The following is a 12,930-nucleotide window of genomic DNA, read 5'->3' as shown; positions in this document are numbered from 1 at the left end:
GAATGATACAATTAAGGCTTCCAGGCAGGGCAGTGCTGACTGTCAAACTAATGTAATCACATTGTTACAGAGAACACTGACATCCTGGGAAATTGACTTGCCCTGAATTCCCACTGCTGCTGTGAGAAGAGATTGCTTTAACTAGCAGTGGACTTATTTGTAGCAGCAACAGCAGCACTTAAACTAGCAGTATGAAAGTTCCATTTGTTTTCCCTTTTTGGACAACATGTTTAACTTTTCAGGCACGCAAGCAGGTACAATCGGAGCACAGCAGGGAGGCACGGTTAATATTTCATTACCTTTTGCTACAGTGTAATCCCCTCTGAATGACGATTTATAAAGTAATATCAAACTCACAGGAGGGGAGTTGTAGCGGATGCATGGGGAGCTGCCACAGGAACTGTCAGTCACTGTGTTGGAGACGCTGGGGACCGGCACCGGACACGCTGATGGGAAATAAATACACGATTAATCACGTTTTCAAGTTGCATTATGTTGAAGTGTAGCACAGCAAGTTATCTTGCTTGGGAATGTGACCTTTGCACTTACATTTTTTAATGGCGGATGACGGTTCCAGGAAAGGATGGCTGAAAAATGCGTCTGCAGAGTGAGGGGTTTGAGACAGAGACAGAACAGATCAGTGAAGGTTTTAACAGACATCAGGACAGATCTCAAAGTATGTACAACCAAACCTGAACAATGCATTTACCATTTCATGCTTAAAGACATTACTATTACGTCACCACTCACCAAAGTCCATCCTGTCTTTCTGATTCCTCTGCAGAAGCCCAAGCAAAAGGTCGCTGAGTGGTGGTGATGTCTCCCTTGGGATGCTGGGTAACGACAGAATGGCAACATTAACACAACTTGACAACTTAAAAGCAAATCTTACAGCTTCATTGCATGTCACATCGTGCGAGATGGATCCAATAAAGTCTTGGTCGCAATCGGTGACAGACTGTACGACATCAGTTTTGAGACGTGTCAGATGATGCGATGAATACCTGTTGAACTGTAGCACTACGGTGTAAATAGAAACAGTCTACAGCCATGCTAGCGGCTCTGAGAGGCTACACCGAGCTAAATGCTAACTTCATGCTTGCATGCTCATGATGACTAACACACCGTGTTAGTTGAGCATGCTAATAGTTGATCATTAGCAGTAAACACAAGTACAGCTGAGGCATGTCATTAGTTTTAGTTTTACAGGTACTTGGTCATAAACCACAGCACTGGACAAATTAAAATTTTGATCTGATGATGGTGGTAGGTGAGAAGTCAGCGAATCGCCAAGTTAACACAGTTCATCCTGAGGGGAACATGACTCTGTGTGCCAAATTACATGACAATTCATCCAAACGTTCTTGAAATATTTCACTACAAATCAAAAACGTCCACTTGCTGGTGGCACTAGAAGTAAGACAGGGGATCAGTAAGAGACACACATCTGTGGACCACAAATGTGACATGTTTCAGTCTGGACCAAAGTGGTGGCTCGAATGACCAAAATTGCCATCCTAAGAGCCATGCCACTACCATGGCCAAAAACATGCAGAGACATGTCATCAACTGGCATCCTCCATCAGCACTGGGTTCAAAGATTTTACTAAAATGTTTCTCACAACTGTCACCTTTCACACACTGTAAATGGAGCCTTAAAACAAAAGACGAGGGGTTTTGTGGCTTACATAGGTTGTAGACTCTTGTTCTTCTCATAGAACATCCTAAGGTCTTGGGGACTGTTGGCCTGAGAATATTAATAAAGAAATTAGATGCACAGACACACACATCTACAAACACATGTGTAACCAGCTTGTTGTGCACAGTATTGACCTGGAACGGTGGCTTGCCGACCAGACACTGGTAGATGACTGTCCCTATGCTCCAGAGGTCGGCCTTGGCATCGTAGTTCTGGGACATGATGACCTCCGGGGCCTGAGGGAGTAAAGGCCACAAGTAGAGATCCACAGCGCGGACAGTTATGCAACATACTGCTGAGAAAGCTTATTTCAAAATGACTGAGCTCAGCTGCAATTCTCGACACACACACAAAACATATGCAGTAAAACACACTGACCATGTACATGGGTGACCCACATAGTGTGGCTGCCATCATATTGCTCTGGAGGTACCGTGCAAAGCCAAAGTCAGCTGCAGGACAGAAGCACGAAACAAACCAGTCAATACACATGTGTTATTATTACTAATAACATGAACCACTATTGTTAGACTGGGAACGGTAACACATGCATAAAATACTCTTGCACTCAAAGACCGTGATGGAAAACACCATCACTGTAGTCAGAAATGCACTGATTGCAATAATCCAGTTCCCAAAGTAAGATATTTGACTGTGGACAGCACAGTAGATAGTCAAGGTTACGTACACAGAAAACGTTTGGCAAATAAAATGATCTCTTCCATGCCCATATACATTGATAAGTCTACGGTATATTATAATCATGACAAAAAAATAAATAATGTGCAAGCATGTCATTAAAAAAAAAAAGTTTCGACATGAATAATAACAATAAAAGGACTTTTTCCAATTCTGTCACCTATTTTGATGCGGATGCCACTGATGTTGGACTTCTTACGACCCACATACGACAGCAGGATGTTCTGGGGTTTCAGGTCGCGGTGGATGATTCCTTTACTGTTGAGGATGCGCATGGCAGCAGCAATCTGCTGGAGGAAAACTCTCAGTGTGTCTTCTCTCAGCGTCCCCTTTGCTAAAGAAGAGATAAAGAAATGACAATAACCGAGGATTGAAAATCAAAATGGTGCCGTTTGTCAGTGCATGTTATTGATGCTGAAGCAACAACAGCTGAGAGCTCATAAATGGTTTCCCCCAGGGATGAGAGACGTGCCCTCTTAAAAGGTATTCTGCGGAGTTTTTGACCTGCAGTTGCACCATGGAGCTGGTTTTTATTAGTGGGTCCCGGTTTTGTTTGTCTCGCGCATGCACACCAGGACGCACATGGACGCGTCATGCGCATTAACAATCCAGCCAATGGTTTCACGCTATTCCAGTGATCGTCAGGTGGCAGTAATGCTCAAAAGGCAAAGAAGAAGTGTGCAAGCTAGTTAACGTGGATGTAAGCAGTGTAACATTTGAAGGAAGGATTGGCTTTGCAAATGTTTTCTGAGGAAGGAAATGTACTTGACACGTGTGTTAGACCTCAAGGATACACGCAATACGTTTTGGTGAGCAACACTGAATGTAAACATAACTTTTGTTTGCTTTCAAGGGAACTCCCCAGGGCACGTTTGAGCAAATGTGCTCATTAAGATGCTCCAATCGTTTTCCTGGACAACTGTCTTAAGGCTGGCCTATTGATCTCATTCAGGTGCTTCCTGCTTCCCTAATGAAGCACACTAATGACTAGTTTCCTGGGTCTGCGCTCACGTGATGCAGAGTCAAGATTTAAAGTACATTTTTTTTTAAAAAACGTGCATTGACTCAACACTTCATCATTTTGCACTGCAGCTGCTCCTTACATCATAAATACAGAAAGCAACCACAACTCCACAAAGAGTGCTTATCAGCCTCACTTGATTAAAGCTAATAATTAGCATATTATAGTAATAATCCTGAAGTAAATAGTGTAAATTGAGGCAGTTAAGGTCTATTCCCTGGTGGTAGTGAAATAAGTCTAATCCGATGTGAGACTAAGAGGATTCCTCTCTCATTCTCTTTCTCCCTCTCTCTATTTCTATCAAGCCATTCTGAATGCAGTGTACAGTAGGCATAGATCAAACCAGTAAGCATATCAACATCAATCTAGGATTTGGGGGTTAGCTGCTCTCTGCCCACCACAGTGGACCAACTTCCAACCTGGAAAGGTTGTGTAAGTAGTAGAATCATTCACTAATGAGATCCTCTTACATAACGTGAGATCGCCGTTACCTACGCAGTGTTCACAGCCTTGAAGTGAACACAGAAGCCCTCCACTGATGGGAACACGGTTCTAAGAACTAATGAGATCAAGATGGGCAGCCAGTTGGGTACAGGTGAGTCTCCAGAGCACTGCAACACTCACAGTAGAGCACTAAACCACCATGAACCCCCTGTGAGGTTTCATTTCACAACCGCCAGCGTTACTCAAGCAGAGTATGCAAAAGTACATTGATACTCTTATCAATGTACTTTTGCATAATGTCCCTGCTGTTCCAGTCACACAATCAGTGTTTTTATGGAACAGAGGTGTAAACACCTGTGGTTATCTAACAGAAACATTGGCAAACTGCCATTCATTTGGAGGGATTTTGAGATCCCAGAAGTCGACCTGGTTTTAACTCCGCGAAACTATTCACACCAACTGTAATAACACGTTACGAGTGTTCAGTGAGTTTTTCCACTCTCTATGGACACTCAACATCTACGTCAAATGTGGTGAGTTCACCACTCTGAGGCTCAAATGCTGTGAGAGGGTATTGGGAAAGATACCATGAAGCAGTCAGGAAAACTCTTCAGTTTAGTATCCAAAGGAGGGGACACAATTTTTATTAAATCCTAGGATTGAGCCAATTGGGAATACCTTTCACTCCCAGGATTACAAGGGATATGGATTTAATAACTCCGCCTGTTATCTACACTGCAAACACATACACATGGAACTTAAAGTACTTGAAGTAATGGGGGCCATCACTAGGAGTGAGTATGTCCTTTGTTGTTGTTGTTGTTGTTGTTGTCGTCTCACTGGTGTTAACATGCTGCGTCTCAGACTTTGTTGAAATCTACCATCTGGGGGGTTCCGAACCACGACAAACCAAACATCACTGTCCATTATATATCTTTTCATCTTAAGCCAACTTGTTGCTCTACGACCAGAAATGCTGACCTTTGTTATAAACTATCACAATGGCATAAACACTGTGCTGACTGGCTCTGAACAAGAGAAGGAACCCTTTGTTCAAAGCAGTAGTGGTTCCCACACACACACACACACACACACACATCCCCCACATAGAAAACATGAAGATATACAAACACTCACTCATAGACCCCTCACACACACACGATACAGACTTACATTATTCCACAAACTAGCCATCACACATATATAATAAATGCACAATCACATGCACACATTCCCACACCCACACTCCTAATAGCTGCAGTCACATGGCTTTTCCTCCTCTGCGGCGTTAGTAACTTTGTTTTGATGAACAATAATCTGTGTATCTGTGTGTGTGTGTGTGTGTGTGTGTGTGTGTGTTGCAGACAGATTAGTGTGATGCTTACCTTGCAGATAGTCGGCAAGATCACCTCCGTTACAGTACTGTGTGCGGGGAGACAAACAATCTCTATCAGCAACAATTAATTCGGGTTCAACATTGTCAAGCTGAGAAGCACATTTCTGGTATTACGCGCGCGTTCGTGTATGTGTGCACGAGTGTTTGGTCAAATCCGAGCCCAGATAATGGCAGGCTCGTCAATTAATCGGCTGGATGACTGTAGCGTTATCTGTGCTGACAGCCTCTGCGGGAGTGCAGTCAGTTCTCACGAGGGACAACAAGAACAGACAGATGAAGGTGGCGTGGTAGGTTAAACTGAACTGAGGGGTTACGTAAAGACAAGCAAGACTGAATAAAGGTCAAGTTCACTTCTACGACGTAGAAATCCTCAGTGTAACCCTGCTCACCCTGGTCCCAGCTTCTGAGGTGAACTTCATATACAGAGTGGTGACACATTAAAAGGAAAACGCAACATAAATCCTGTGTTAGTAAGGTGTTTTTCCACCATGAGCTTCAGTGACATGATGTCATTCGATGTTTTGATGATGGTGGTGGAGAGAGTGCCGTCTAATGCACACTCCACAGTCACCTATAGGAGTTCAATTAGGCTGAAATCTGGTGACTGCCACAGCTTATTTACATCGTTGTCAAACTCAACAAACCATTCGGTGAGCCCAGTGAGTACTACAGCATCTGCAATCTACTCAGGTTTTTCCTTTAATTTGCCACCCGTCTGTATATTCGTAACCTTTCTGCTAGTGATAGTGACACACTGCAAAGCTGTGAAAGAGCAGCCTGACACAACACACAGTTGCTAGACACCTCTAGGAGCCAGATAATTAACATCAAATGATTCTAGTCTCTACACAAACAACCCTAAAAACCACAAAACATGAACCTCCTCCCTTTGTCAATCAAACAAGCAAAACAATCCCTGTTGCTTAACTACCTGACTGTAGCCTCTTGTGATAAAGCGGCATTTAATTCTGGCTTTTGCTGATCTACGTCCAACCTCTGTGTATTAAGGCAGTGGTTGACTTAGCTTCACACTTGAATGGTAACATAATTTAAACACGGAATTTAACGGAGACCAATTCAAAGTATGCTTGAAGCTGTATGTTGGCAGAATGCTGCACTACACGTTCCAAGACAAACATCTTCCTCCCCTTCAAACATTGTTCCAACAAATTAATTGGGTTTTTTTTTACTATCCAGACGGAGTGTTCAAAGGGCACAGAATTATTTTCATTTAGATTACACCTGGCTCAGTGCACTCATCTCTTTCATCTGATACTTCCACCGATGTTTGAGTAAGACAAGCTTTTTCCTGCTAAGCAAAACATGAGGCATCAGCATTGATTTAGCCAGACTGAGAGTGCAGCGAGGGCATGACCCTCGCAATATTACTTTAACCATTTGATTGAAATTCTTTATCGAACACAGCCAACACAATGAGAGAAAGGTGTGAAGTAGATACCCTCAAATTAATGTAACCTAGTCATATGGCAGTTCATCCAAACACACCGGATTCCAAAGGATTATTAATGGAGCATACTGTAGAGCTGTCTAAACATAGACGTAGAGGGATTTAAGCAAAGGCTTTCGGGGAACAGGATTCCTAGAAAACCGAGGGGTGTATTTTCAGTGAGTAACTTGAGGTGCAGTCACGGTTTGTTTTCTACCCTGCAGCCAGCTGAGAGTGTTGCGAAACCAGCGGAGAAAGTTGGGGACGATGCCAAGGGTGAGGTTGAGAGGAAATTTATACATAATGTGAAAGAAAACAAAAGAGGGAAAGACAAGAGAGATGACTGACTGAAGAACACACGCTGGGGTAAACCATTACTCTGTAAGAATGCTTTTTAGTACTTTTTTTTTGTGGTAATGAGTACCTTCATAATAATGAAACTAATGACCTTTTAGAGTAAGCAACAAAGTAACCCTAACCCAACACGAGTGACGGCACATGAAAGGGGGGATATGAGTTCACACAGTCACGTTCCTATACTTACTTCCATGACAAGGAAAACAAAGTTGGGTGTTTCCTGGAAGAGAAGAGACACAGAGTCAGTTACAGAAGCCATTTATCCTGAAGCAGCTGTCAGCTCGACCACACAGCCATTAGGAAATGGCCACTGGAAAAATCGGCAACATCGACAATTGCAATTTTTGGCGTCCATGCTATTTCTGAGCGTTTATTTTTGTCTCATGAAATCGCTACTTGATGTTTAGGACAAAGCTGATAGTCATTAATCCCAGTCAACAGAAAACATTGCACAGACATCGAACACACTGGCAAAAGAAGAGGTGGTTTAATGCTGAAGGGATCATCGCCAAGGAGGAGTTTAAATGAGTGACTGTTACCAGCACATTAGCTTTGCAGGAAAAGTTCTTTGTTACATGTACACGTCGTTACAGTAGAAAATAGCTACTTTGATTTGGTAGCAAACTACCCAACTTTAATGTCCCTTTTAGCCAATTAGCTCCAGGTACTAATGCGTGACTAAACTCAAACATTGTACATTGCTCAAAACAGATGCTAGGTAATGCAGAGTAGTTAATATGTTTTGTTTGCTGAGTAATCTTGTGGCTTGGTAGGAATGGGAATGAATGGGAGCCAGATGAGATTGACATCAAGTTCAGCACCCATTAGCATTTCTAGCTAGCAGAACACAACAATAAAAGACAATCCAGTATTTTCCACAGCCTTAAAACCTATTCCACGTATAAACAAGTACTAGGTGAGCGTGGTCTGACCATCAGCTACAGCACTGTGCCACCACGCAAGTCGACTGACGTGTGACCCCAGGCTAATGTGCTTGTTTGTTTGGTTGTAAGTAGCTCAGTCTTTTCCAATCCTGCACAGTGTTTTCTCCAACTGGGGCAGGTGGTAGAGGGGGATGGGCCACCAGTATCCCTTCTGACTGTATGTGTGCGAGAATATGTGTGTGTGTTAGGGGGGCTAGGGGGGGATTACATAATGAGGGTGTATTCTGCAGCGCAATCTGGAGAAGAGAGGGGGATGAGAGTAAAGCGTCAGGGGAGCAGAGTCACCATGGAGCCAGAGGAGCGGGGGTAACTGATACGTCACAGTCCCATCACAAAACACACAAGACACACACACACAGACGTAGATGCTAGTGATGACTGTACATTGCCACTGAAGAACATTCTTACACAATCACACTGCCCAACGTCAGAGAAAACTGATATCAACAAATAGAGACGGGGTGCTTCTAAGAAAAGCTGCTTCCTGGAGAAACATTTATTTTATTCAGTGTGTGTTTTGGCACTTTGTGTGTTGTCGTCGCTGCCTGCTGCAGTTGCCTCAGTTTGGTTTGTTGCCTAATTGCTAAGAAGTGAGATGAATTTCAAGTGGCAGGTGGTGACAGCAGCACATAGGGCAGCCTTTGTTTGCTTGGGCTTAGAGGAAGTAGCAGCTCACAGCTATGAAAGCAGCAACAGCTCCACATGTTTACATGAACAAATGTTTTCTCGAAGGTACTGGTACACATCGGCTGCAAAAATCGGATGGACTTTGGACATTCATTCCAAGCCAGATGAGGGCTGGGCTCCAAGTCATTCTGTTCCAGCACAAAATATTCCCAAACAACAACTATGATATAAATAGCCCCTCTGTCATCATAACCTTGTCACACTCATGTAACGTTTAGAAGCTGTTTCGCAAGCAACCAAAACTGCAGGCTGTGCGGACAGATGGAAGGATCTTATTATCCTCTGATATGAAAAGTGACAACACAATACACAGGCACAGAAAAGTAGGTGGCACGCACACAAACGCAAAAATACTCCGGACTGCCAAGAGTCAGTGTGAGCCAAATCAACACTGTGTCTGGGTTGTCGTTCAGTTATTGCGTCACACTCCAACTCCAGGAGTGCAAGGTTATGTAACAACATGGGGGATGGGATATAGCCAAACTGGAGGTGGGGAATAGAGTGTGTGTGTGTGTACTGGCGAAGGGGGGGGGGGGGGGGGGGGTTAAGGATTTTTAGAGAGCCGGCATGCTTTTGTCACGCAAGCGACAAGCGTAATCCAGGGGACTTCCAGGGGACAGGGATACTGGTGACTTCTGATTAAACTGGTGTCATTCGGGAGTAAAGTCTAAGCTTTGACATAACAGCAGCACACAATGACAGATGTGTCAGTGACAGCAGCAAGAAAACACAAATCATTTGCTGAGGACAAAAGGTGAGGATTGCTTGTTGATTTTCAGTGTGGCCGAATCTTGGGTAAAGAGGGGGGGGGGGGGGGGGGCTGTTTATTATTATTTTTGCTATGATGATATGGCCACATAGAGTGCGCTCACGCACAAAACACTGTGCTGATTAATGTCATGCATGAAAAGGAATAGGACATCCCATAAAAGAACAGTTGGCTGCCAGAAGTCAGCCCATGTAATGGGACACAGCAATAATGCACCGTCACATTAAACACCAAGACAGTGAAATACAGACATTTCAAAGTCATACCTTGATCCGTATTCAAATGTATTCTAATGTTCCAAGAGTTAAATTGTGGTCCTCGAGATCATTTGCTATGCAAGAGAGACAGAGTACTGACGATCATGTGAGTGTGTCTGCACATGCTTATGTGCTGAAAAAACGTGCAACATCCTAAGCACATGTTCCATGTAGATGACTGGGTGTGTGTGTGCCAGTGCCTCAGTGAGCAGTAACAGTTTTTGTCCCAGCCAGTTAAAAGCTCTGTAAAGGAATGTGGCCAGGGAGGTTCATACTGCAGGTTTTCTAGGAAAACCCACTGAGCTCCAAAAATCCCCCCTGAACAGTATCCAACATGTACTGCCCTTCTTTTTCTTTTCAGCCAGTTATGTCAGTCCTGCCTCAATACCTTGTGTAATTAGAAAACACACACACACACACACACACAAGGCTGGGGGCCCCTCTCCAGGCTAGAACACAATGTACCTTAGTAGCAACATCAGCTTTTGTGAAGATTGGTTCACAGACCGAAACGCTTCATAAACAAACCTCCACCCCCTCTTCCTCTGTTTACCTTTATACCAACTTTCATCTGCACCAACCTCTTTATGTTTCTTTTAGAGTCAAAAGAGTCTCAGTTGGGAGACCACTCCAGTTTTCTGAGGATGACCATAAAACCAGATAAAAATGAACCTTCATGCGCATCAAAATATATTTTTTGGATTACGTTACCTACCTACACTATGACAAGTAGGCAAATTTCATCTACTTACTAGCTTTTTACAAAGCTTTCAACTGCATCTCACAGTCTTCCTCAGCAAATTGAGTTTGCTTAGTTGTCAGAGTTGACTCCATGAAAACTGAGCACACCCCATCCACTGAGAAATCCATATGATGCAGCTGAAGTGCTACTTGAGTTAAGATTTCTTTGTTAAAAAACTGTAAATACCAAATAAACCAAATAGTGAATATAACTACGTATGCAAAGTTACATTATAATCAACAGCATGTGCTGTGGGCTACTCATAATGATTTAAAGGCAAATGTTGCAGCATTTGGCAGTTGGGGTGGGTCACATTCTACCCACTTTTGATGGGTAATGATTTTTAAATGTAAAAAATCAAAACAAACATCTCCAGCTATCTCTGTTGCCAGCAAAGCTGTACAGTGCAGCATGAGTGAGAGAGAGGAGAGAGAGAGAGCCACAGGGCCCTGACATGGGACACCTTATAATTAGACCCGTCTACCTCACACTGCTGCAGCTTGCTTAACATTAACAGCTCCATGAAGGAGGACAGGGAGCCGCTCAGCTGTGTGCTTAAGACTGTCATTAAAAGGGCTCCTCCAAACTACAGCGGGAATAAGGACCTGCAATCTGTCATGGGTGCACACATACTCCCACAACCAGCCCTGCAGTCTTTTGTCAATGCACAGCTATTCTGAGAGGCAGGCAGGTAGCTGGTACTTCTTTACCCACTGAACCAGCTGGTGATTCACGCACAAGCAGACCGAGGTTTACTGCATTCACTAAAGCTGGCCATAATGTGTACATAAAGGTTTTATAAAGCAACATTTAAGACATTATGAAACCCTTCTACGGTCATATCAACCGATGAAATAACCGATTTAATGATTTCTTTTTCCATTTAACTCAGCTAAATATCACTGATTGTAAAGTTATTGATCCTACATCCACTGAAAATCTGCAGGGCTAAGAAGTCCTGAGAAAGGAGTGCGATTGTTTTCTTTTGTGCATTCAGACACAAAGAACACACGAAGTGCTGAGGTAGTACGGCAGGGTGTTAACGCATTATGCCACAATGTGATGTCGAGTGAATAAACACCTCCATTGTGAAACTAAATCAAATATACAAAAGGGACATAAGCAGTCCCACTCAGTGTTTATTCAGTGTTCAGACCAACCCAATGCAGTCAAGTCTATATGATGCTGGTATATACGAGTAGCAGCAGCAGTGGGAATAGAGGTCAGCTGTGGTCTGAGCTTGAGTGGGTTTAGAGTCAAGATTATAATTTAGGATTGGGTTTAAAGTTAAGCAATACAATAAACTAGAGCTGAAAAATGTAACTGTTGTCCCCTGGAACAGATGCTGAGAAGCATTACAGCACCTAAATCTGCTTAATATGACTTAAATATCTTTGTTATATTTTCAAATTGGCTTTGAAAATATATCAGTTTCATATACGTTTTTATTGTAATAATCCCACTGTGAAAATTCAGTGCTTGTTTGGGTTGAACTTCTCCTCATCCTGCATATTGCCATCTGTCAAATGCTTGCTTGGCATCCTGTTACAACTGATACTACAGCCACGCGAGTCTGTGTGAGCACAGTGCTGCTTTGAGGCAAACGCTAACATGAGCATGCCAACATGCTCACAATGACAATGCCAACATGCTGATGCTTAGAGGGTATAATGTTTACCATGTTCACCATCATAGTTTAGCGTGTTAGCATGCTAAATAGCATGCTAGCACAAAACACAGAGTACAGCTAAGGCTCATGGGAATGTCATTAACTTTGCAGGTATTTGGTCAAAAGGCAAAGGTAAGGAAAAGCAAGACACTGAACAAATTGACTTTTTATCAAACGCCATGATCGGGTCAAAAAGTCAGAGGATCACCAAAGTCATTCCATTACATCCTGTGGAGAACATAATTATCTGCACCAAATGTCATGCCAATCTGTCCACTAGTCCATGAGCTAGTTCACTCAAAACCACAAATGTAAAACCACATGGTGGAGCGAGAGGAAAGGTCAGGAGAACAGCAAGGTCAGTAGGATTCTTCCTCTGGGAACCATGAATGTCTGTACAACATTTCATGGCAATCCATCCAAATAGCTGTTGAGATATTTCAGCCTAGAACAAAGAGGTGCAACGACCTACCGCCAGACCAACAGACATTGCTACTATGCTAGTGTAGCTAACAATTAGTCTGATCCCAGCATTGGGATCTCCAATTTAATCTTAAAATCAGACTCAACTGCACACAGTCTTGGAATTAGCTGTGGTCAAGGCAAAGGAAATGAAATTCAAGCTGTGTGTGTCAGTACCGGCAGCCCTGAACCATATGGGAACCACTGCGTTAGCAGCATCATGCTTATCAAAAGGTCAAACGCTCTCACCATCGGCACCCTTTATGAGGCTCCTACTGCCTCAAAGATTTGCCCTTTCCCAGAAGCCATCAACTATCAGCAGGCCTATCAGTATATA

General features: G+C 43.2%; 1 protein-coding gene across 1 annotated transcript in view; it reads right to left on the bottom strand.

Moving 5' to 3' along the window:
* The window catches only part of ulk2 (unc-51 like autophagy activating kinase 2), a 33,593-nt gene that overhangs the window by 11,913 nt on the left and 8,750 nt on the right, over positions 1-12,930 (bottom strand). Inside the window, exons 4-12 of the mRNA XM_070905372.1 lie at positions 7,251-7,283; positions 5,249-5,285; positions 2,559-2,732; positions 2,078-2,151; positions 1,834-1,935; positions 1,689-1,747; positions 751-833; positions 550-600; positions 358-446 (exon numbers count right to left, since the gene is read on the bottom strand). Of these exons, the coding sequence (XP_070761473.1) occupies positions 358-446; positions 550-600; positions 751-833; positions 1,689-1,747; positions 1,834-1,935; positions 2,078-2,151; positions 2,559-2,732; positions 5,249-5,285; positions 7,251-7,283 (702 nt within the window). The remainder of the gene's footprint in view (positions 1-357; positions 447-549; positions 601-750; positions 834-1,688; positions 1,748-1,833; positions 1,936-2,077; positions 2,152-2,558; positions 2,733-5,248; positions 5,286-7,250; positions 7,284-12,930) is intronic.

Source organism: Enoplosus armatus, chromosome 5 (assembly GCF_043641665.1).
Source record: "Enoplosus armatus isolate fEnoArm2 chromosome 5, fEnoArm2.hap1, whole genome shotgun sequence".
Lineage (NCBI taxonomy): Eukaryota > Metazoa > Chordata > Actinopteri > Centrarchiformes > Enoplosidae > Enoplosus > Enoplosus armatus.
The sequence above is the reverse complement of the archived record's forward strand: the minus strand, read 5'-3'. Positions and strand labels throughout refer to the sequence as shown.